Below are 27,114 nucleotides of genomic sequence, written 5' to 3' on the forward strand. Positions count from 1 at the left end.
TCATTAAGTCTTGGTGTCATCTCATTTCACTCTGAAGCGAATTGTTTTAATGTAGTATCTACATCTTGGGATTGTTCATGTCTTCTACAATATATTTTGAGATTTCTCAAAATTTAATTGCTTCACAGACATCTGTTTGAATTCTGCTATTGTTCCATTTATACTATATGTTTCAGAAACCCTATAGAATATATGTAGAAATTACCTTGGAATTCTGAAATTATAAACTATATAAACTTTCCCATCATCATTCCACACTGTACCCCTACACACACCATGCACCTTACACATAACTGCATGTCAAGGACCTTTTTTTGTCATGTAGTTTCACATAAACATATGGACTTTCAGGCTAGCAGAATGCACAGATTCAATGGTATTCAACAGGAGTAGTCAAATTTCCACAAATTCCACAAAATAGCATTAGACCCTCCTTGTGATGAATCATGTTAAGGAATTAAAAAAAACACTTTTATGTGTCTTTTATTATTTACTTTCTCACATAAAAAGCCATATATTCTCATCATTTCAATTAGCAAATCATGTTCAGTTTGAACAAGCTGAAATTCAAATATATTAATTTATCAAACCCCCCCGTCAGACAACTAATATGTAGCCAATCTAGGATTCAAAGGTAATTCATGGTCTCCAGCATGTTCTCCCTTTATCAAAATATACTTCAAAAATAACATCAAAGTTATAATTTTTATAAACCTGACTTGTATTGATAAAGTATCTTTTCTCTGATGAAAAATGTTTATTTCCCCTTCTATGGAGGAAAAGCAATCATGATGGAAATCACTTAGGTGCAAAATTGGTTGATCAGCTATTTCCACTGATTCTTCTTGTCCTGAGCTTTCTATATTCATAATAATGCTGTGAATTGAAGCCACTAATATATATAAATAAAATACCACTGAGAATGATATATTACCCAAAGTAGCTTCCTATTTCCCTGGGTGTTTTTGTCATTATTATTTTTTTAATTTAAAGATAGAAATATTGAAATATAGATCATAATTAATAATCCTTTACTCATTAAAATTTTTTGTGTGACTTAGATTAAAGTAAAATAGGTAGTTTCGTGTCTACTCAAAGTTGTGAAGACCTATGACCTTTGAGGAAAAGTATAAGTTAAATGTGGGACTGGGAACCAGAGAAAGAGGTCTTGCATAAATGATTCCTAACATGTGAGGACAGATTCTTAGATGAGGTGTTCAAACTGAAAGTTAAGTCACCTCCAGGAAAAAGAATATTTCTTTTTTTGCATTCTCCTGTTGATTTATCAGATATATCAAGGCCCAACACAGAGAAGGTGTTACATAAATGTTACATTAGTATTAACAGATCCAGCAATATGCTATTTATTGAAGATATGCATTGAACAACTTTGTGTGTTAATGTGTTAATGACGGTAGCTGTATTCTTGAGATATAGCTGTGAGAAATGACTATATAAAATGTCATTATGGAATTCATCAATTTAACCTCTCAGGAGCCTTTGAGAATAACTAAAGATAATACATAAAGATGTGTAGAATCTCAGAGTACTAGGTAGTATACACCATTTAACTCCAGCTTTACTAAATGTAAAAATTCCTACTATTCCTATCAGTGAAATGGCAAACAGAACCAAGAACACCTGAATAAACACAGAACATATCCAGACTGTGAACTGAGAATACTTATGTCAACTCTCTTACTTGTACAGGAACACTTTTGCACAAGGAATTAAAGATGTAAAACAGCAAATAAACCCATCCTTTGTTTTATTAAATTCCTGAAAATAAATTTATTCAAATAATCAATAGGCAATCTGGGCAAATGGAAATTATTTGAGAGAAATAGATTGCTCACATAGAAAAACAGCTTAGGTCCTTTATCGAACAACAATTTAGTTATCAAGATGGCTTTCACTTTCCATACCACATTATTTCTACCCTAAACTATTATGCCATAAGATTTATATATTGCCATTCAGTTCCAACCTTCAAAAAGATATCTCAGATCTTGGGTCCGGATCCCAAAACCCTAGAAATATCCCAACCTGACCACTTTCTTCTGAAGTACTACTAGAAATATGTCAAAGTAGTGTTCTCTATTAGTTCAATTAGTAAGTTATGGATCTAGTTTATACTTGGTGTCCTACCATGGCTTAAGACCCTATAACTCATGAATCTCCTGCTTGGAGATATCCAAGATGCAACATGAGGTAAACCTCATGTTGTGCCTGGTCTCCAACTTCTTAATACTGAGTTTCAAATTACTGAGATTATATTTCATCATTAATAAAGAGCACTTGCTTTTATGCAGTCCTTTCACATTTGCTTCCGTTGGTGCAAATTTGCCTTATTAATAGACATACTTTTGTTTGTCTTTCTGTTGTATTGCTAATTTGTGTGTTTAAGAAGTTTCACGTGGGTGAAGGCACATCCACAACTGATAAGTCTGTCCTTGAGATGGCTCCAAGGACTGATGAAGACAGAAGGCCTCCACAGTACAGCAGACTTAAAGGAGCAATTTTGCCTTGAGTGACCAAAAGGATTAGGAGAACTTGTCTCAGCTCTTTTCCTATTTACCATGGGAATCTGGTTGGGGGAGAGAGAGCTCTTCTTTTAATGTTCTATCTGCCAGGAATTGCATATTTATTAAATCTGCAGTTTAGATAGCCAGTAACTAAGGACCCAAGACACCAGGTGCATGAACAATTTAATTTCCCAAGTATTATCAGGCATGTATTGATTTGTCACATTCCAAGTGTTTTCCTCTCCATGACAGATTATGCATCTTAACTGTAGCTGTGCTAAAACTCTCATTAGTGCGCCTGTCTTTTCAAACGGCATATTTATACCAAATATAATTTATAATGACTTTGGCCTCTTTGGGAAAGTCTCAGTGTGAAGAATTGTCTATTTGAGAAGTGCCCTAAAATAAAAAAGAAGTGAAATGTGAACTTGTGACTTGTTTAAGGAAGCTTCCAAAAGGAATTCAGGCAGGATTGTTAGACTAGGTTACTAGCATAAATAAGTAGACAAAATTTTACAGAGAACTTTAGTTTATGAAAATATGATCTAGTACTCCCACATACATCAATCAGTTGACATATTGGTAGAAATTACAGTTGAAAAATTTGATTTTGAAAAATTTGAGTTTTACTATCTAATATTACCCAGAATAATCTTAGATGCAAATATTTTGACACAGTGAAGGCAGAATCACAGTGGAGGCAGGACAAGGATATAAAGACATGAAAAGGTTTTGAGGGTGACTCTGAATGGGGTCCTGGTTTAGAAATTTGGATTTAATGATGTTCCCCAATCAAGTGCCTACATGGACTCAAATTTTCTGAAAAATAGTTTGCCTTTATTTTAAATATAAAGATAGAACTGAGATAATCGGGACTCTAAAAGTATCTATTTGAATATTTTGAAATATGAATTTAAGTAATTTACCAAAGAATTTGCACACATGTCCAATAATACATAACAAAGATCATACCTTACTAATAATCAATATAACAATACAAATTAAGGGAATAACAATACACTTTTTTTTTCCCCATTTGGTCTAGTATCTTAGGAAATTTAAGAGATTGGCAAGTGTGAAGAAAAGAAGTCAAATCTTTATACTTCTCTGGATGTATATTTATTTAACATTTTTGAAAGGAAGCTGGACAGGAATTAAATATGTACTAAGATGGTATAATTATTCATATTTGTGAAACATAAGCAGTCTAAAAATCAGAGAGGTGCTTAATATATCACATCCTTATTGTGCAGTATTAAGTATCATTTATTTACTTATTTTTTAAGGAGGCTTCATGCCCAGCATGGAACCCAGGGTAGGGCTTAAACTCATGACCCTGAGATCAAGACTTGAGCTGAGATCAAGAGTGTGACATTTAACCTCCTGAGCCACCCAGGGTCCCCAATATGAACTATCTTTTAAAACTCAGAGGGACATTTTTTGTACTGTCATGGAAATATGCCTTTGATAAATCCTCGAGAAAAAAAACCCACAAGATATAGAAAGATACAGTCTGAAGTCATGTACTAAATAACTTTAATATATTTTCTTTTTTTAATGTTTCTTTTCTTTTTTTAATGTTTATTTATTTTTGAGAGAGAGAGAGAGAACTTGCCCATGTGAGCACACAAGTGGAGAAGGGGCAGAAAGAGATTGGGCAGAGGACCCGAAGCAGAAGCCTGAGGTGGAGCTCGTGAACTTAGAAATCATTACCTGAGTTTAACTTGGATGTTTAACTGACTGAGACACCCAGCCATCCCGAATTTTTTTTATTTTTTATGCAGAAAGATAAAGTTAGACAGTTTTGTTTTGTTAACTCTGGGGAAAATAGTTATTGCCATAAATTACATGGAAAAAAGTTTTGACAGCATGCAAGTATTTATTTGTATTAAATACTTTTTTAAAAAAAAATAAGGTTTATTTATTTTGAGAAAGAGATAAAGGTAGAGAGAGAGAAGGAGAGAGGGAAGGGAGAGAATCCCAAGCAGGCTCCGTGCTGTCAGTGCAGAGCCTGAGGTGGGGCTCAGGAACCCATGAACTGTGAGGTCATGACCTGAGTCAAAATCAAGAGTCAGATGCTGAACTGACTGAGCCACCCAGGAGCCTCTGTATTAAATACTTTTAAGTAGTTATTATTCTATTTGCTAAGAAGCTTAACATTTCCTAAACAGCCGATCTTGTTTAAACATAGTTCTGGTTTACATGTTCTCACTCCAGCTTGCTTTTCATATAACAAAGGAAGAAATTGCTCAGATCCACTGTGTTCAAATAAAAATGAAAGCTTTTGGTTTCTCCAGTACAAAAAGATGCTCTATGGTGTACAATATCTAAAAGATGCTTCCGCCTTTCTCAGATCCCTTGGGGTGAAAATAAATTTAAGCTTCTTAGCTAGGGGTTGGGAGCCCACAGTGCCTTTTAAATCTCAGCAGAGCTTTCTGGGTACTTGGGAGACCTTCTCTTGTTGGCCTGTAAGCTACCATTAAACGACCAAGCCTTTGAAGTAAAACTGCTTCCGCACACAGAGCTGTGGGGTTTTGTGTCTTCCAGGGAGGGACAGTCCTGCCAACAGACACATGGGAAAGTGAAAAGGCCATTCGCCGTGTAGTAAGTGAAGTATTTCAGAGATAAATAATAGCAACTACCATTGTAAATGTCCTTTCAAGTAAATTGGTTATAATGTTCTTTCAAGTAAACTTATATAATAATAACCAGTTTTCCAGGGTAAAGGGACCCATAGGAATGGCTAGTGTTGAGTTAGGGTATGTGAGATTTGGGGATTTAATTGTTCAGAGAATCCTGCGTTTGATAAACTATACATTTTAAAGTTAAATGTAAAGTTAAAGTTACATGCTTGTTTGAATTTCATCTGTATTTTCTTCTGAGTACTAATTGGTGTAGTCATGATCAATTTAAAGAGTATCTGTTAATGCTACCTGTGCATATTGTGGTTACACAGCTAGTATTAGATTCCCAAATTACATGGACTGCATTTCTTGATTTGATAGCTTTCCCTGGAATCCTGAAACCTGTGCCTCAGGAATATATTTTGCAACATGAGTTAGATTTGACTCAATCAGCATGTTCTGTTTTTAGGTGCTGTTTTTAGGTTCATGGAGAGATCAAATGCTTTTGCAAATTTTGGGACTTTTCTCCCCACCTTGTTTAGCAAAAGTGCTTTTCCCAATATAAATGTTGAGTTCATGCCTACTAGTAATAATAGTCATCTTCTTTACAAGTTTCAAGATGAAGATTTGTGTTTTGGGGAAATGACAATTTAAAACCAAACTTAGGTGTTCAGATAAAATATAAACTTGACCTGGGTGAAGAGCTGTTCTGCTAATATTCAGAGACTTGTCGGTCTGCAAAGTCAACGCTGTATTGATAATACTAAGCTGCCATAATATTCCTGATCTCAGTTCTCTGTAAAGCCACTGTAATTTTGCAGAATTACACAAGGAATGTTGTTCCTTTGCACAGGAAACATATTTGCTTTTACCCAACTGATGCTTCTTTAGAATCCTCCTTAAATTCAACTGATCATTGGAACCATCTGCAATATCCCTAAGTTAAAATTTATACAGAGTGAAGTAGATATGGGTATAAATTTGATATATACCTCTCAATCAGACCTCAACACAGTACTACACAGTGACTTTTGCAAGTTTTGTTTTTCAATTCTGTCAGCATTATAATAAGCTCTTTTACTGTTTTCTGTTTAATCTTTCTAAATACCCGTTAAGAGGTATGATTACCCATATCTTGACTGCAAGGAATATTAGTTCTTCGAAAGGTAAAATGACCATTGTGATTACATAAGAGGGAAAAGACAAAGCCAGTTTTTAAACCATAATAATTTAGTTTCTTTCATAATGCTGTTTTACTTTAATGCTTTACTTTAATGCTTTACTCCAATGCTTGGAATGATACCTGACAAACAACATTCTTGTTAAAATGTGCATAATTGATATAAGGTAGTATGACATGACATGACATCACATGACATGACATGACATGACATGACATGATGTGACATGACATAAAATGACATAGTGTAACTTCAAAGGGGAAGCAGGTAAAATAAAATTTTCCTTTCAGCAGCTGATATAAGAATGGATTTAGAGCTAGATCTTTTCTTATTTTAAGTTTGTTTATTTTTTGAGAGAGAGAGAAATCATGAGCTGAGGAGAGGCAGAGAGAGAGAGGGAGAGAGAATTCCAAGCAGCACAGAGCCCCATGCGGAGCTCGAACCCATGAACCATGCGATCATGACCAGAACTGAAATCAAGAGTCGGACTCGGTTTAACTGACCGAGACACCCAGGCACCCCAAGCCATATCATTTCTTTAACCAAAAAGATGTTTATTATATTCATATATAACATATTATAATATGTAATGTATAGTTACATTATAAATGCATTTATATTTAAGTATATATTTGAATAATTATTTATATTATATAATTACCTGTGTAAAATATTATAAATAATATTTACATATATGATATATTTATATGTAAAAATAATAATCAAAGAAACAGGGCTAATGGGATGGAATAGAATGAATTATATTCAATTTGTTGTTTGAAGCTGGAGTTATAGTAAAACAAGAAGCTTTTATGCTGGTAACTAAGATGTATTCATAACAGATACATGTATGTGAATGACTATGTTTATGTATGTGTAAGTGCAGGATATTTTTATAATCAGATGTGTTATGTGTTTTTAGCCCACTGCTACCAGGGGCATTTCTCATTTATACATGTTTAAGATAGAGCCTTTAGTAAATCAAAGTGAAACTTTTTTAGAAATTTGTTTAAGAACATAGCTTTTGGTTGGATTTTGAAGGAAAAATACCCACACACACACATACACACACACATATATATATATATATATATATATATATATATATATATATCACACTCAATATCCGTATATTATTTTGGTGAATTAATATTTATATTAATTAGTTTGTTTTCTTATAGAAATTCAAGTACTAGGATCCAGGAAATGTATATTGACTTCACCACTAGTATTTGAAGATGGGCCAGGTATCAGCTATTCTTTAATTAATTTTTTCTAGAATTCTCTTTCTTTTATTCTTTCCTCCCTCTCTTCCTCTTTTTCTCTTCCCTTCTTCTTTCCTTCTGTACCACTGTCTTTTTCTGCCTTTCCATCTCTGTTTCTCTTGCCTCTTTTCTTTCTCCAACACATATTTAAGTTCCTCATTCACCTGGAATATTGGTTTGATCAACTTGACCTTACTTTTTTTTATATAATGTATTCAAAAATATAAATAACACATGGGAGAGGTTTGATAGACACACTAGATAGATACTCTGACCTATATGTATATATAACAGTTTAGATATACATATCACTTCTCTCATATACTTTGATTTTTAATAAAATCCATTCATGGTTTTAATATGAAATCTCAGAGTAAAAGAATGTGAGAGTATATTATTTTGTATAAATATTTTAATATTTCCTAACAATCAGTGTGTGTCCTAGCAAAGTTAATAAGGATTTTTATAATGTTTGCAATTCACTTAGACATACATTTGTATTGAATTGAGTATGATAAAGGCCAAGAAACAAATGTTGATTGGTAAGGTTTTAGGCAGTGAGTGTGCAGTGTGGTTTTGCTCTGTCTCATACATTTAATCCTCACAGAATTACTTAATAAAGTATCATTAATACAAATTTACTGAAATAAACCCTGAAATTTAGTGAAATTAGTGAAATCAAGCAATTTACCTCAATCCTTATTAATCAAGTCAACCATTTACCTATACAAATTGTTTATCATAATATATAAGGTTTTTCAGGAAAAAAATCTCATTTAGAGAAATAACCTGTAATCTCAAGTACTTGCAGATTAGTCGACAGGGCAGAAAAATAATAAAAAATTCAAAAGTTTATGGGTGTAATGATAGGAGCATTAAAAGGTACCAAAGAAGGAAGTTTGTTCAATTATTTTGAAAGGGGTTAGGGAATACTTTTTGGACAAGATAAATTTGAGATTTATTTTTAAGACTGAAGAGAAGTTCATGAGGTATGTAAGAAAGAGGGATATTTCTGGAGAAAGCACAAGAAAAAGTTGTAAGCATCGATAAGGGTTAAATTAGCCCTTATGCTTAGGGTACACATTTGAATTTCCTTTGAAGCATATGGGTAGAGATATCTATGGGTCAGCTGAATATATATTCAGAATAGGTATATGGGTTGGATATGGAAATTTGGGAGTTAACTAAAGTCTTGAGAGTACTCGAGTTGCTCATAAATTTTATATAAATCAGAAGAGAAGAAGATAAGTAAATCAATTTGAACTAGAGAAGCCATGCCTTTTGTTCAAAGCCACCTTTAGATTTCTAAGGGATATGATGCATGTAGGGTGTTATAATTCTTTAAAATGGAGAAAAAATGAAAGACACTGTTGACAAAAATTTTAAAAGAGGACATAGGGATTTTTTTTTTCAGTGTGGATGTGCACCATTTAGATCAGAGTCAAATAGGTAAATGTGTAAAAAAATATAACTTGACACTCATCCTAGATACAATAAATTTCTAGTAGTGGGGTCAAGTAATTTCACAAACTACAGTGACATTTTCTTTATGAATGAGTTGAAAGGAAGGATTTGCAGAAGATATCCTGAAGAGATACATTTTGATGAACTACAGGTTTAGAATAATTAAAAAGCTATTTCTTAGACAAAAATCTTATATTTTTGATTAGCTTTATGGAGGTGAAAACTACCTAGAATAAAATTTACCCGTTTTAATAGTACAATATGAAGAATTAAATATATATATATATATTTATGTATATATTATGTATGTATATACATATGTGTATATATATATACGTATGTGTATATATATATATATATATATGTATACCATTCAATCAGTACATTAGCCATGGTATGGGCATTTTCTTTAAAAAAATATTTTTAAATGTTTATTCATTTTTGAGAGAGAGAGAGACAGACAGACAGAGCAGGGGAGGGGCAAAGAGAGGAGACACAGAATCTGAAGCAGGATCCAGGCTCTGAGCTGTCAGCACAGAGCCTGACATGGGGCTCAAACTCACGAACCGTGAGATTATGACCTGAGATGAAGTCGGACGCTCAACTGACTGAGCCACCCAGGCACCTCAGTATGGGACGTTTTCATCTCTCAGAAAGATAGTTCTGCCTGTTTGCAGCCAATCTCTTCATACTCCCTGTTCATCTCTCAAACCTCTGAGCAAATATCACTATGACATTGTGTTTTCTAGAATTTCATATAAACGAGGTCATACATCTTTGATCTTTTATTTTTGCCTTCTTTCACATAGCATTAGTGATCCATTCATTCTGTTGCATCTATCAGTAATCTCTTCCTTTTTTAAAAAAAGTTTATTATGTATTTATTTTGAGAGAGAGAGAAGGAGAGAGAGGGTGAGAGAGAATCCCAACTAGGCTCTGCACTGCCAGTGCAGAGCCTGACACAGGGCTCAGATTCACGAACCACGGGATCATGACCAAAATCAAGAGTCAGATACTCAACTGACTGAGCCACTCAGGCACCCCCCTCTTTGATTTGAATTGTGTGGATTTGTCACAGTTTGTTTACTCATTCAACAGTGGTTGTATATTTTTTTTTCTGGGTTTTTTTGCTAGTATGAATAAAAATATTATGGATAAATGTGTACAAGTCTTTGTGTGAACACGAGTTTTCATTTCTCTTGGCCCAAATTTTTTTTTAATTTTATTTTTTTAATTTAAACCCAAATTAGTTAGCATATAGTGCAACAATGATTTCAAGAGTAGATTCCCTAATGCCCCCTACCCATTTAGCCCATCCCCCCTCCCCACAACCATTCTAGTAACCCTCTGTTTGTTCTCCATATTTAAGAGTCTCTTATGTTTTGTCCCCCTCCCTGTTTTTATATTATTTTTGCTTCCCTTCCCTTATGTTCATCTATTTTGTGTCTTAAAGCCCTCATACGAGTGAAGTCATATGATATTTGTCTTCTCTAATTTCACTTAGCATAATACCCTCTGGTTCCATTCATTGTTGCAAATGGCAAGATTTCATTCATTTTGATTGCTGAATACTCCATTGTATATATGTACCACATCTTCTTTATCCATTCATCCATCGATGGACATTTGGGCTCTTTCCATACCTTGGCTATTGTTAATAGTGCTGCTATAAACATGGGGGTGCATGTGTCCCTTCGAAACAGCATACCTGTACCCCTTGGATAAATACCTAGTAGTGCAATTGCTGGGTCATAGGGTAGTTCCATTTTTAACTTTTTGAGGAACCTCCGTACTGTTTTCCAGAGTGGCTGCACCAGCTTGCATTCTCACCAGCAGTGCAAGAGATCCTCTTTCTCTGCATCCTCGCCAATATCTGTTGTAGCCTGAGTTGTTAATGTTAGCCATTCTGACAGGTGTAAGGTGGTATCTCATTGTGGTTTTGATTTATATTTCCCTGATGATGAATGACGTTGAGAATTTTTTCATATGTTGGTTGGCCATCTGGATGTCTTCTTTGGAGAAGCATCTATTCATGTCTTTTGACTCTTGGGCCAACTTTTAAGAGTGAAATTTCTGGGTAATGCTAACTGTATGATAAATGTATGTATAACTTTATAAGAAACTGCCAAACTGTGTTCCAAAGAAGTTGTACCACTTACATTCCAGGAGAGAGAGTTCCAGCTGTTCATATCCTCATCAACACATGGCATTTTCAGTCTTTTTAATTCTAGCCATTCTAATGGTATCCTATTGTATTTATTTACATTCACCTAATAAATAATGATGTTCTACGTCTTTTCATGTACTTAGTTGCCATCCACATATGAAAATAGTTATGAAGCTAAAAATAGAAACTCAATTTTTCAGTTCTCCATATTTTAATTTTATATTCTGTGCATCAATAACCTATTTACTTTAAATTTGGCTTTCACATTTCCTGACACATGATTTCTCTTTTATAGGTTTGCAAGTATCCTGAACTACAGTCCTATGTGCATCTTACTATGTTGGCTTTTAATAACACTTTCTTTAATTGGCCCACTTTCTCCTTCATTGGTATTCCTGGTCTGGAGGCTGCACATATATGGATCTCCATCCCCTTCTGTGTCCTGTACCTCATAGCCCTTGTGGGTAATGCCGTTCTTCTTATCCTAGTTAGAGCAGAGAAGAACCTTCATGAACCTCAGTTCTATTTTTTGGCTATGCTAGCCCTTACTGATCTAGGCCTTTCATTGTCAACAATGCCTAGTGTCTTGGCTATCTTCTGGTTTGATGTCCGCGACATTGGCCTTAATGCCTGCCTAACTCAGATGTTCTTCATCCACACCCTCTCCTCAGTAGAATCAGGTGTCCTGGTGGCCATGGCTTTTGATCGTTTGGTAGCTATCTGTGCTCCATTAAACTATACCAAGATCCTTACCCACTACACCGTTGCCTGCCTTAGTGGAGCTGCCCTCATACGAGGTGCCACTCTGCTGGCTCCTCTGCCTTTTTTCCTTAGGACTTTTCCTTTCTGTGGGGCCAATATCCTCTCACACTCCTATTGCTACTACCCAGATATGCTGAACTTAGCCTGTGGGGACATTACCTTCAGCAGTGCCTATGGATTGGTTTTTGTTCTCTGCACATTTGCAGTGGATGTTGTTTTCATCTTAGCTTCATACATGAAGATCTTGGACACTATTATGAAGCTGGAGACTCAAGACAGAAACTGGAGGTCACTGCACACCTGTGCCTGTCACCTATGCACGGTGCTTGTGTTCTACCTGCCCCTAATCAGCTTGGCAGTGCTGCATCGTTATACCCAGGACACTTCCCCAAATCTGTATACCACCATGAGTAATGCCTACCTCCTCATGACACCACTGCTCAACCCTCTCGTCTATAGTCTCAAATCCCGGCAGATCCAGGCTGCCCTGCGCAAGCGATTTTGGGTGCAACGTGTCATTGCTGGGGAATGATATTTTCTCTATATTAGAAGAGATAACCAATTTAAAAACTGTATTCAGGATCTACTGTGTGCCAAGTAGTATGTTAGGCACCATGAATTCAAAACAATAAAATACTTAGGTTTTCTCAAGAAATATTTAATCTAACTAATGAGGGAAAGAGAGGCAGAACGCTTAGATAAAAGATCATAACTGTGATCATGAATGATGACTTTGGTAGTGGTAAGGAGAAATGACAACAGAAAGCCAAGCTCAGTGTGTTTGGTGTGTGAGTTGGAGGAAAATCACATTGCCCCACGTGCTAATCTGAGGAGTCCAACTCTGGATTGTAAAAGATCAATGAGGGATTAATTTTATAGAGAAAACAAAATGTCTCCTAATTCTTGATTGGCAATGTTGTTTAAGCTGAAGCATGAAAATTCAAAATTGATGATAAATTTATGACTGTATGTTTATTATTTCTGACTACTTCTTATAGTTGGCTATTAACTAATGTCTGAACCTTCTGACTTTTAACAAAAAGTAAAGGAGCTTTCTGAAAAGAATAATATATAAGGACCTGATAAATAGTTATTCTTACTCATTTTGCTACTTCATTCAGAATTCATGCTTTATTTGGATATTGTTTTATTTCACATTCCATACTGAGGGTAGATAGGGTTATATTCTGACTGTTAAAGCAAGGCTACATCTTTTTTTTTTTTTTTGTCGCCTAAATTTCCAAGAGGAAAAACAAATTAGTTTATTCTCTTCTAGGGTCAACTCTTGAAGTTAGAGTAAGCAAAGGAAGAATTGTCCTGCTAGGATCAGCATAGGAAGCAAGTAAAGAGAGAGACTTAGTTGTCCATGGGAATGAATAAACATGCAGTTATCATTAGCAAGAATTTCAAACAACTTTAAGAGAGATTTGAATGAATTTCTAAAGGATAGCTCAAGCAATCAACTGGAAAATATTTTAATGTATGTTTGACATATTTGGTAGACACCAGAATCATATAAAAGACCTAGATTTAATATTCGTATAGCTTACATTCTACCCATGGAAATCAGGAAATAGCAGCAAAACCATGTTACAGAATGTAATTAGTAAGGCTGAGGCTTGCTTTGAATTGTTAATATGAATTCAGAGGAAAGTAAGCTAGTGAGGACTGAGGTTGCCAAGATCTTCTGCCTGCAAGACAGAGAAGATCAAGAGAATAAGTATTATGGAAGCTGGAAATCTATCTCAATTCCAAAAGCATTCAGTAAGCTCTATCTGTTAGGTATTAACAACATAAAGGGAGTTATTTTTTTTTTAAGTATGGTCTTTACCTTTATGGAGAGATTATTTGAGAAGTATAATTAAGACGCTGAAAAAATTAAATAAAATTCTAACTCTTAAACTGTTTCTTCATCTTTTAAGGCCTAATTTAATCATTTTCTTTATTGTGAGTCTGGCCAAAAGCCTCCTAACTCTGACTTCCCTGAGCATGAGTAGAAGGAACTGGGGATCATTTTTCAGCAACTGTTTCATTGTCTTAAAACACTGCACAATTTTCCTTTGAGGAAATCCTTACTTGTCTGTAGAGTTTGAATGAGACCAATAATAACAAAATTCTACCATATCCCTCCCCTGATCTTTCAGCTATAGATATTAAAAACTGAGGAAAGAAAATCTCCTTCATGTTTTATGCTAGAGTTAGTGTGAAACAGTCTCCTTTCTGGAAGGAGATCAAATCACACGTGGTCATCATGCTCCATAGCTTTGTGGAAGCAATACCTGTCTACATTAGGAGAGCATGAGTATGGAGGAGAAAATAAGCAGATATAAGAGGATGCCCCAGAGAGGAAAAGTGACATGACAGTGTTGAGTCCTTAAGCTTGAGTCCCTGAGATCCTTCCTTTAAATCTGTGACCTATCCTGATAATTTTGTTTTACATTTCTTCACTTATAAATTAAATGATGAGGTGACTTAATGGCATATTCTGTCTGTTATGAAGTGGATTGGATACTTTATTTGATTCTGTCTTAAAGTATGCCAATGTATTCCTGTCTTGTCTCACTTACTAAGTGGTACTTCCCTAAATGATGGCATTTTTGTCTGATTCATCTGTCCCATACAGTGTGGTATATAGTGAACCCCAGAATGGTTGTGTGAAGATGTAAAATAAGGAGTCACAAAGGACAAAAGGTGAAAATAAAAGAATTAAATATTATTGAATCAATAAATTAATGAACCATGAATTCATGTCCACATAACTTGATTAAAAAAGGATGAAGTAATAGGGCACCTGGATGGCTCAGTTGGTTAAGTGTCTGACTTGATTTTGGCTCAGGTCATGATCTCAAGGTTCATGAGATAGAGTCTCACATTGGGCTCTGTGCTGACAGCATGGAGCCTGCTTGGGATTCTCTCTCTCCCTCTCTCTTGGCCCCTCCCCCTGCTCTCTCTCTCTCTCTCTCTCTCAAAGTAAATAAATAAACATGAAAAAATTTTAAATGGATGAAGTAATAATGTCTAGCTCTGCTGTATTATAGTTATTTTAGAGGCATCACTAGTATATATAAAGAATTTGATGCCTGTCTCTGATCTGCAATGATAATATTGGGTATATAAATATGATATACACAAATATGAAATATATAAACCTGGTCTGAATCATTTTACATATTTGCAAACAAACATATTTTATAAAATATATATAAAAAGAGAACTCTAAATAAGTCTTTGAACAAACTGTATTATCCTCTGGTCACCTTTGATATCACCATCTGAATGACAGAAGCCTTTATTCATTTGTATTTATCTTTAAATCCTGGCTTGGCCTTTGTCCTCTACCATATTTTTAGTTTATAATAAAATTATTCATATTCATTGAACATTTGCAATATACTCTTCATTGTTATAGACATATTACATAATTTATCACATTTCTTCTTACAGTGTCCTTACAGAGTAGATACCATTATTAACTCATTTTCACTGATAGAGACACTGAAGCACAGAAATCAGGGTCATCATGTTCCCTGGATACATAACAGATAAGTTTCAGAGTCCTGATTTTAGCTTAAGCAGTATATATTTATATCTTCAACTAAATATGAAATCTAAATTAATACAACCTGAGAAAATCAAGAATACATTACACAAATGGAAGATTTTAGGTACACTGCTTTGTTATATTTTCATTTTAATCTCTCACTGAATTTTCATGTTATATGAGGCTTAGATTGAGATGGTTTCAGCAAAGGAATCATAAAACATAAACATATTTAAATAAAAATTATGAAAGTGAAAATAAGCCTTCTTTTCTCTCATTTGGAATATTCCCCTCTATAATATCTCAAACTCCCAAAAGATAGTATATGTCTGTATAACAATGTAAATATTTTATTTTAAATAATATTTCAGCCATATAGCTATACATGTGGGAGTCTCAGATAGAAGTATCTGTAGGACTCTTTAGATTGAAATAGGCTCATAGGTGAGTGCTGTAAACACCAGGAATGAGAAACATAACTGAAGGTGAAAGGGGTTTTGGGCATCTTTCTTGATCGAATATTTAAAACCAGAGAGGAATACAATATTTCTAGAAAAATTACAATAAAACCATACAGAGATGTACTAAAGGAAGTACCTGAGCACACAGGAAAATAATGTCTGTTGGTTCTTCTTTTTTCAATATCCCTGGTAACTTTCAGTCAGTCCCTCAAAGGGATCTTACTCTGTTCCATCAACCTACTTAAGTGCAAACAGTCTACATTTTGCACTTCTAATTTGTTTTCTTTTCACACTAGAAACAAAAGAGTTGAGGACTCTTTTGTTTCTAGGTGTGAGGAAAAGGATAATGTTGGACATAGTGATGTGGGGTAAAGGGGAGTTGTATCTGCCTGTCCTGTGGATCAGAACTAAGGCAATAAGTGGGACCTAGACAATGAGGACCATGACAATGTGGTAGACACGTGTGTTGAGTTTCTTAAGTCATCCTTCCCCAGAAGCAATGCCAAGAACTGTCTTCAAGATCAAAGCATAAGACAGAAACAATAAAGACAGAGTCAACACCAAAGGTGCAGAGAACCAATGCCAACCCATGGGTGATGTTCACATGAATGGACACACAAGCTAGCTTCATCACTTCAGGGTGGAAGCAGAATGAGTGGGATAGGATGATGTTCTTACAGAAGGGAAGCCATTTGAGCTGGATGAGCAAGAAGGCCATCAGCGCCACTCCTCGAGCCATAGCAGCCAATCCCACCTGAGTAATGCGGGAATGGGTCAGGACCACAGTGTAGCACAGTGGGTTGCGTATGGCAACAAAGCAATCAAAAGCCATGGCTTACAGGAGGGCTGACTCCACAGAAGAGAAGTGTGGATGAAGAACATCGGAGCTAGGCAACCATGGAACTCAATCTTGTGGTTAAGGAGAAACATATTAGGTACAGTAGGCAGTGTAGATGCTGACATGCCTGTGTCGGTGGCTGCCAACATGGATAAGAATACATACTGAGGCTCATGAAGGCTGGGATTCTTGTGTATTATGGTAATTATGATGCTGTTCTCCAGGATGGCAATTATATACGTGATGTTCAGTTGGATGGAGACTCAGATATGAGTCTTCCTGAAATAAGGAAGAAGGGTGGCTGGTAGTAGGTGCCATTGAACATAAGCATGATGCTAAACCTAAAAAAGAGAACACGTGTAGGAAAATCAAGTGGTAAATTAATTCAAGTTCATTCAGTGGTTGAAGAGAGAGTCTAGAGGCAGAAGCAAACTAAATATCTGTTGCATGCCAAGCAAACTGAATAGGGTCGAATGTAGTTTAATTCAGAAAGCCTATATGAGTAATTCTTAGGTGATTTGTAACTGCTATCCTGTGGGCAATTTTGTGGATGCAATGGTAGCCTTCAAAAACACTACCAGATAAACTAAGGAAGTTTTGAACAGAAACATTCACAGAACAAAGTAATATTCACAAATCACATGATTAACTTAGTTAATTTAAAACACACAGTGAGAAGCAGGAGGACAGAGATGGGGTTGTGTTAATACACATAGAATTGCATCCAAGTAGGAAGGAAGGCCCACAGTATCTGAATGCTAGATTATGAAATATTTCTCTGTTCTGTCTCTCTGCTGATCATGTTAGAAAGATCACCAGAGTTGAGGTTTGAGCAAAGGGAATCCTACAGATGAAAGGTACCTGGGGTCAACTCACACTTTATCAGGCACACAGCATCATGCATGCATGACCACAGCTGTAGCTCATCAATAAGACTGCGGAATATCTATGAATTTTACCTGTATTTCTTATGCTGAGAGCATGTGGGACCAGGACAAAACCACAACGGATGTCATTAATAGGTGACTGATTTAGGTATCACACAGCCGCCATTCTAGACATGGCATTATCATGCCTTATGACTTTTTTTCTATTCTTCTTATCTATAAATAAAATTTTTGTTTATCATAGATTCCATATGTTTTATCTTTAACATGTTGTTTAATAACTCCTATAACTTACCTACTATCCATATTTACCATAATTGATGAATGATGCCTATATCTTAGTCATATGATATCTTCTAAGCTACTTATAAATTTACTCCCTATCTATGTTTAACGTATCTCATGAGTTTAATCTATACTCCATTTAACATCTTGTTTTTTGGACTCAAGTTAAATATTCTTAAGTAATACAAAAAATACACATTACTACTTCTGGGGATACAAAATTTACTAAGATATGATTTCTGCCTACATATAGGCTACTGTTTGGTGGTGTGATATACAGATACAAACAAATAAGCAAATACATATGTAACACAGTAAGAGTGATATAAAATATATCTATAAATAAAACAAGAACTTAATACATGAATTATAATTATAATGAATTGATTGTGTGGGACAGACCACAATCAACACAGGACACGCTAGGCTAAAATAAACCACACAGGGGCGCCTGGGTGACTCAGTCGCTTGAGCATCCGACTTAGGCTCAGTTTATGATCTCATGGTTCATGAGTTCGAGCCCTGCATTGGGCTCTGTGCTGACAGCTCAGAGCCCAGAGCCTGCTTCAGATCCTGTGTCTCCCTCTCTCTCTGCCCCTCCCCCACTCTCACTTTGTCTCACTCTGTCTCTCAAAAATAAATAAATGTAAAAAAAAAAAAAAATTTAAATAAACCACACAAACTTGGCACCCAGGACACCAGGCTACCTTAACACATTTCTGTTGTAAGCACAGCCATGAGAATGCTTTCATAGCCTTTTGGGGAAAAGTGTGTCTGTATAAAACCAACAGTTGCTGTGCAACGAGTTGCTGGGCAGGATTATCTGACATAAATTTATTGCCTTAATGGCTATGGCCACTGGCTATTTATAGCTCCCAAACAAGCATTTATCTCCAGTACCTTAGAAGCAAAACAGAGTTCTCTGTCACTTTAGAGGCATAGGAAGTAGAAGTCACTTATTTAAGAATCAATTGCTAGTGGCTAAGAATCATTTTCAAACCATGTGTCCTACATCAATATATATTACATCAAACTTCCTGCTTAAAAAACAGAAGTAGAATGTTAAATAAAGGAAACAATAATAGAAGATTAATGTAATTAATAAAAGGAGTTAAAAAAGAGGACATTAATTTTTTTCAATATATGAAATTTATTGTCCAATTGGTTTCCATACAACACCCAGTGCTCATCCCAAAAGGTGCCCTCCTCAATACCCATCACCCACCCTCCCCTCCTTCCCACCCCCCATCAACCCTCAGTTTGTTCTCAGTTTTTAACAGTCTCTTATGCTTTGGCTCTCTCCCACTCTAACCTCTTTTTTTTTTTTTTTCCTTCCCCTCCCCCATGGGTTTCTGTTAAGTTTCTCAGGATCCACATAAGAGTGAAAACATATGGTATCTGTCTTTCACTGTATGACTTATTTCACTTAGCATCACACTCTCCAGTTCCATCCACGTTGCTACAAAGGGCCATATTTCGTTCTTTCTCATTGCCACGTAGTACTCCATTGTGTATATAAACCACAATTTCTTTATCCATTCATCAGTTGATGGACATTTAGGCTCTTTCCATAATTTGGCTATTGTTGAGAGTGCTGCTATAAACATTGGGGTACAAGTGCCCGTATGCATCGGTACTAAAAAAGAGGAAATTTATAAAGGACAACTGAAGAATGGCAATTATCGTGACCCAGACTCTTGTACAAGTGCAATGGGAGACAGAACAATAGAAAACTGTGAGACACAGTTGCCAAATATTATTGAACCCTTAATATGTACCACATATTGTTCCATGATTTGCAGTTGATAACAGATGCTATGCAACTTATGATCCCTGTTCTAAAGTTCCTGATGGAGTACAATATATTTGGTGGAAAGCACATCAGTTCAAAACTATGAACAAGGAAAGGCATTGTATAACGAACTCTCACAATGAATAGAACTTCACTATTTTTTTCTCAAACATTATTTTATTTGGTTATAATTTCACCCCAGCAAGGAGGAAGCCAGCCTTACTATACCCAAACCAAAATTGGGGCACCTGAGTGGCTCAGTTAGTTAGGTGTCTGACTTTAGCTCTGGTCATGACCTGCGGTTCATGAGTTTGACCCCCGCATCAGGCTCTGTGCTGACAGCTCAGAGCCTGGAGCCTGCTTCACATTCTGTGTCTCCCTCTCTCTCTGCCCCTCCCCCACTCTTTCTCTCTCTCTTTCTCTCTCTCTCTCTCTCTCTCAAAAATAAATAAACATTAAAAAAATTAAAAAAAAACACAATCAAAATAAACAAAACAAAGAAAACAAAGAGAAACAAAAACCAAAAGCACACTAAACCTTAAATTAGGCTTGGAAGGGTAAATAATTCTTAAGGTCACATGACTTTCAGTCAGCCCTTAGAAAAGCCTAATTTTTATGTCCTATTGTGCTCTTTCAACAACACTCCTCTGTTAAATTATATAAAACAAATATGCAAATAGCAGGCATACATTGAAAGAGAAGTAAATGAGGACTTGAAAAGCCATAGAAGGATTCAAGGAGAGAATGAAATGTAACTTGTCATTGGCTGATGAAGAACTTTAATTGGAAGAGGCAAAATCAGAAATAATTGCAGGCTGATTGACTTCAAGAGCAAAGGTGTGGAAATCAGAATAAGGCTTATAAGGGAAGAGCACTGAGAATATCCTCCTGAATAGAATGAAGAGTTGTAAAAAGAGGGAAAGTTAAATAAGATAGAATAGGTAGAATGGAGTCTTGTTGGAAACCATAAGGTCGGGGTAAAGAGGATGCGGTATGCATAATGAGACTTCTACCAAGTATCAGAACCCAAAACACGTTAGTAGGTAAGGCTGTGTGGTCTCAGGACAAACCCCTCAGCAATTCTTATAATCATTAAAAGGTCAAGTGGTAAAAACCTAAATAAGAATATTTGATTCACTAGGGAGAAATGGAGGCAAGGGTGTTTTGGGGGGGAAAAACAACCAAACAAACAGGATTTAGTTAACTAGATGTGTAGCAAGAAGTCCCCCACTCTCATTTTATGCTAAGGTTTTGAGTCTGAGTTCTTGGCTTAGAGATTGACAGGAAAAGGTATTTCAGTTCGTTTATAGCTATACTTTGGAATAGATGATGTCTGTAATGGGAAGGATGGCCAAAAGGTGTAGAGCTAATGAGGTTTATTTGATGTCCATACTCAGGAACTTGGAGGAGGGAAACAAGCAAGAAAGCACAGGATACACAAGAGTAGATTAAGAAAAAAAGAGAGCGGAAGAGTGGACTGTCCTGGAAATAAAATGAGAAGGTTTCAACAAATAGATAGTCAAAGGAAGTAAATAAATGTTCTCTAACGGAAACACGAGAACTGAAAAATCCCCTATGGTGTTCTTGGTGATTAGAGAGGTTGTTGTTAAAAGTGGTTCTAGAACAGAACACCAGAGGTGTGTGGGTGGCTTAGGTGGTCAAACATCTGACTTCGGCTCAGGTCATGATCTCACAGTTTGTGAGTTCGAGCCCCACATCTGGCTCACTGCTGTCAGCACAGAGCCCACTTCAGATTCTCTGGCCCTCTCTCTCTGGTCCTCCCCCTCTCCCCCTATCTCTCTCAAAATCAATCAAACAATCAATCAATCACCAGAAAGCAAGACTGACAGGAAGCATCTAGGAGTGAATGGGTAATGAGAAACTGGTTGTGGAAAAATATAAACTATATGTTTATATTTATAAAATCTATAAAAATATAAGTTACACAAACATAGCATAAGATTTTTCACAAAATAACAGAGATAAGAAAGACGATTTAAAATGGGGTTTAAGACCTTACGCTCTGGAGTCAGAGAGACTCAAATCAGAATCCTGCTACCACCTCCCCTCCAATTTACTAGATTTGTGATCTTGGACCAATTGCTTAACCTTTCTGTTCCTCAATATTCTGTTCTGTAGAATGGATTAACTACAATCTATCACATTGCCTTTGATAGAGAAACTTCAAAATAAAAGGACAACAGAGTGTGCACTGGTGGAAGTAGGGAACTCTAAGAAAGGAGTGAGGTGGATAGGTCTTAAGAAAATCAGGTGGGGGGTAGGGGATTTGGAAAGAGAGCACCTACCTTTCAAAGATCAAAGTCTGCACATTCTTTCAACTGTAGAACAGCATTATCTTTTAAATGTTTATTTATTTATTTATTTATTTGGGGGAGGGGTGGACAGAGAGAGAGAGAGAGAGTGAAAGACGGAGAGAGACAGAATCCCCAGCAGTCTCCTCACTGTCAGCATAGAGCCCGAGGTAGGGCTGGATCCTGTTGAACCCTGAGATCCTGACCTGGGCCTAAATCAAGAGTTGGTCACTGGACTGACTGAAGCACCCAGGTGCCCTTGTAGAATTGCATTATTAAAGTTACACACTGTTTTTCATCACTCTGCATGATACATATACAAAGAACTTTCAGCAACTGCCAGGTGGATCATATGCTCACTGTGAGAGAGTCTGGCAAGGAAGGAGCTGTTCAGGTACAGAATCTTCTTTTTTTGCAAGTCAGTTGAGGGCTGTGGAACAATAGTCTCTCTTAATTACTCCTGGGTTGAGGTGGGAGGATGCTTTGCTGGTTGTTCAAAGACTCCACAGATCAGGTGTGAGGAGCAATAAGAAAAAATTATCTAGTAACTCTCATCCCATATGTTCTCTTCAAATATTCCAACAAAATAAAGTAGGTTAGTTTCTGTTCTAGTTTCTCAAAAGAGGATAAACCATACTGTTGTAAACTATGTATGACATTGACCATTTAGATCATTTAGTAAAATGATTTAACTCACTAAGGACTTAACTATCAGAAAAAATTGAGAAAGAGAAAATGGATAATGAGTATATGGAAAGGAATGAAAAGTAAAGGCTAACACTGATAAACAAAAGAGAGAATTAGCAATCTTAATGGTTTGGTTGCCTTAAATTCAGCCACTATTAGAGTATTTTCATTTCCAGTGTTAATCAACCTGTACCCATCTTGAGCTGTAGTAACTTGCTGCTTTCAGGTCTCCATACATAAAGTCTAGTCAGAAAAGTCCTTGGTCACATTTGGGACCAAGGCACCTAGGAAAGACAGTAGCATCTGTTGGACCATGCATAATACTTGGGGCATTTTTCCCTCTTTCAGGTGGAATAGCTAAAAGGCAGTAAAAGGTCTTCTGTCTCTTCCACTTCCTTTGAGGATTGACCAGGCCTGTGATGTCCTAGATCACAGAATCCCTAAGGGAATAAGGTCAGGAAGTAAGTAGTGAAAAAACAAAACAAAACAGCTCAGCAAAATGTCCCTTCATTGTCCTTGTACAGGGTCATTTGTAGCAAAAACCACTTTTGTGAATAAATAATGGAAGTAGCTAGATCCATAGTGAGATTTTTGTGAAAGGTGAGATAAAATGGGGCAACTTATGTCAGGGGGTTTGAAAATTGAGGCAGGAGGCCATTGAGGAGGTAGGTGGACCTTATGCACGTTCTCACCCACTGGAACCTCGAACTTTTGAACTGGGCCAAACCAAAATATTCCAGTGCCACAGTAATGGACTTTTGCTTTCTGATAGCCTTAGCACCCAATTGTTTAGCAGAGATTAGTTTTCTCCTCCCAACAACAACAAAAATTCTTTAACAATGTATAAGGGCATTGCCTTTTGTCTTTAAAAAAAAAAAACCCTGGACTTTGGTTCCCTGAATTGGAATTCTGAGACCCCCCAAATAAATGCTTTCATTTTATTTCAGTTCTGTGTCTTTTCTCTATTGAAAATTTAGTGTCATGTCTGAGTGTGTGTGTGTGTGTGTGTGTGTGTGTGTGTGTATGTGAATTATTAGAAGAATATAAGGACAAGGGATTGGAATTTATTATTTTTAGTTAAAAAATTGTTTTTTAACTTTCAAAATGTCAATCTGAATCATACTCATCATGGTTGCCTTAAATTCAACCACTATAAGAGTGCTTTTATTTCCAGTGTTAACCAACCTGTACCCATCTTGAGCTGTAGTAACTTACTGTTTTCAGGTCTCCATACATAAAGTCCTTGTTCACATTTGGGGCCAAGGCACCTAGGAAAGACAGAAAAATGTTGTCACCTATTTGAGAGAACACAAGTACACAGATGTTAGCCCAGCCAGACCAATTCTGAGACGAAATTTAAAGCATATTGTTATAGTTTTGGATAAATGAAAAGACTGCAAGATTATTGAAAGAACACTTCCCCACAAAAACAAATAAATAATATGTCAATTCAGTTGTTGATGAGTCCCTTCCTCACAGATGCTGGAATGAAAAAGGATTATAAAGACCATCCTGATACATTATTTTATAGATGGGAGACACTGAGCAGGGGTGTGAATTGTCCACGTTCATCCAACATGTTTATACAGAAATTAAAAATGTAATTTCAGGGCGCCTGGGTGCCTTAGTCAGTTAGGCATCCAACTTCAGCTCAGGTCATGATCTCACAGTCCGTGAGTTTGAGCCCCAAGACGGGCTCTGTGCTGACAGTTTGGAGCCTGGAGCCTGCAGCCTGCTTCAGATTCTGTGTCTGTCTCTCTTTCTGCCCCTCCTCTGCTCATGCTCTCTCTCTCTTCCTCTCTCCCTGTCAAAAATAAATAAAACATCAAAAAAATTAAAAAATGTAATTCCAAGTTTTTTTGACTGTATTTAAGCTTAAGGGTCACTGAATGTGAAGACTAAAAGGTTCTGCAGTCAGAATGCCTGGAGACAAAGCTCCACTGGACTTGGCCACTCAATTTGGTGTCCTTTAACAAATGGCTGAAGCTCACTGTGCCTTTATTTGCATGCCTATGAAATGGGTATTTGTATTAATGCATCAAACATATAAAGAAAATAATACAATTGACAATGTTGAGCTGTACCTGAGCCCCTGTCATCCTGGAAAACAAATGATCAAGCTACCCCACACCCTTTGTATTTGGGAAAACTGCTTTCTGCAAACAACCTCCCTTCCCCATATGACAGAGATGAGACTCATGGATGCCCCCCTTTTTATCCATAACAAGACCAAAGACCACTCATATTCCCCTTGTCAATTTTTTTTTGCTTCGTATATATTTAGCTAAACTGCTTTGTCCCCACCGAACAATCAGAACATATTAATGCTTGTTCAACAAATGGTGGTTAAGCTGATCTCCTCCCCCAGGCCTCTGAGTTTTGATAGCCCCCCTGGGAATACGTGGGCCTCAGGATAAAACACTTTCTGATTCCCTATCCAATCACACCACATTTTCATCTGCACTTCCCCACACTTCGGTCTTCCTAGTCTAGCTCACTCCTGTCTATAAAAGAAAATGTATTGGGGCATCTGGGTGGCTCAGTCAGTTAAGCATCTGATGTGGGCTCAGGTCATGACGTTATGGGTTCATGAGTTCCAGCCCAGCATCAGGCTCTGTGCTGACACCTCAGAGCCTGGAGCCTGCTTCGGATTCTGTGTCTCCTCTCTCTCTAGCCCACCCCCAACTCGTGCTCTCTCTCTCCCCCTCTCTCTCTTTCTCAAATAAATAAACATTAAAAAAAAAAAGAAAAGTAAATGTATTCTTGGGGCATTTGGGTGGCTCAGTCTGTTAAGTGAAGGACTCTTGATTTATGCTCAGGTCATGATCTCATGGTTCCTGAGATGGAGCCCAATGTCTGGCTCTGCTGTAACAGCATGGAGCCTGCTTGGGATTCTGTGTCCCCCTCTCTCTCTGCCCCTCCCTGACTCCTTCTCTCTTTTTCTCTCAAAATAAATAAATATTCTTTTTTTAAAAAAGAGAATATATTGCCTAATCCTTGAGATGCTTGCAGGTTTTAGTCACAGCCCTCTCCCTCTTGCAACAGTCTGCTCCTCCCTTTGCAATAATCCTTTAAAATAAATTCCTTACTAAGCTCGAATTTGTTTTGTATCTGAAAATTTCATTGCAGGTATTAAGCACTATAAAGTCATTACTTATTACAATTTTTACTATGTGATATTTTATTAGAAAAAATGAAACTTTGTAAACTAGTTTCATGGACTTTTAACCTAAGCTATTTAATGTAAAATAAGAAATTTTATGGAATATTTAAATTATTTAAAATAGCATAAGATAAAATTTTAGATAGAAAATAATGAAAAAATACACGGGCATATCTTGGAGATACTGTAGATTTGGTTCCAGACCACTGCAATAAATTGAATATTGAAATAAGTTGAGTCAAGAGAATTTTTGGTTTCCCAGTGCACATACAGGTTATGTTTACACTGTACCTTAGTCTTTGTAGTATGCAATAGCATTGTGTCTAAAAAAATGTACACACATTATTTTAGAATATTTTATTATTAAAAAGTGCTGACCATTATCTGAGTGTCAGCAGGTCGTCATCTTTTTGCTGATGGAGGATCTTGCAAATATTGATGACCTTTGTTGTAATTTTAGGTGTAGAATGTGGATATAGAATGAAATGGTATAAATTATAGCTTTTATAAATAAAGATATAAATTAGATAGTCATAATATACTATGCGTTCCCACTTCTTCCTTCACATGCGGTTTCAAACATCTTGAGAAGAAAACGGGGACAGATGAAGGATCCTTGGACAGTGTTCATGACAACCCCACTGTCACAGGCAAGTCTAGTATTCTTCCACGTCCAAATGCAGTTTCTAACTCAGCAAGTTTGTGAGAAGTCCAAAGAATTTGACAAATCCCCCACCCTATTATCTAACTTTCTAGTTTATCTCTCTTCTTTCCACTATGTTTTATTAATTTTATTTTATTTTTTTGTCTTCCTTGTCTCCTGCACTGAAATCTCCTTGAGAATATTTATATCTGCTACACTACTTTAACTGTGTCAAATTGCCAAGTTCCTGAATCATAGCAGTAAGTTCATAGATAATTTTTTTTTTATTGCTCATTTACCCAAGCATTGGCTCAATTCAAGAAAACTCTTCCCATTCCCCCTAATATGTGAAAATCGGGGCTCTGCAGAGAAGGACGTTTGCCCTGGTTTTCAATAGATTCTACTTTTTTTAGTTTATATATTGCTTTTAACATAATTACTGAATACATTTTATTAATCATTTCGAGAAGTTTTCCACTTCTTTTTGATCTCCAGATAAGCGTATGTACGTCGATAT

At 36.2% G+C, this 27,114-nt stretch overlaps 1 protein-coding gene and 1 pseudogene across 1 annotated transcript; one reads left to right on the forward strand and one right to left on the reverse strand.

The window, feature by feature from the left end:
• The first annotated feature begins 11,473 nt into the window (after positions 1-11,473).
• LOC131488627 (olfactory receptor 51I1-like) lies at positions 11,474-12,520 on the forward strand. Its single transcript, XM_058690487.1, has one exon. It carries the CDS (start codon positions 11,564-11,566, stop codon positions 12,518-12,520), a length of 957 nt encoding a protein of 318 aa, XP_058546470.1. The 5' UTR covers positions 11,474-11,563.
• A 3,707-nt stretch (positions 12,521-16,227) lies between these two features.
• On the reverse strand, positions 16,228-17,159 carry LOC131486587 (olfactory receptor 51I1-like; annotated as a pseudogene).
• Between the last annotated feature and the right edge of the window lie 9,955 nt (positions 17,160-27,114).

Source organism: Neofelis nebulosa, chromosome 10 (assembly GCF_028018385.1).
Source record: "Neofelis nebulosa isolate mNeoNeb1 chromosome 10, mNeoNeb1.pri, whole genome shotgun sequence".
Classification (NCBI taxonomy): Eukaryota; Metazoa; Chordata; class Mammalia; order Carnivora; family Felidae; genus Neofelis; species Neofelis nebulosa.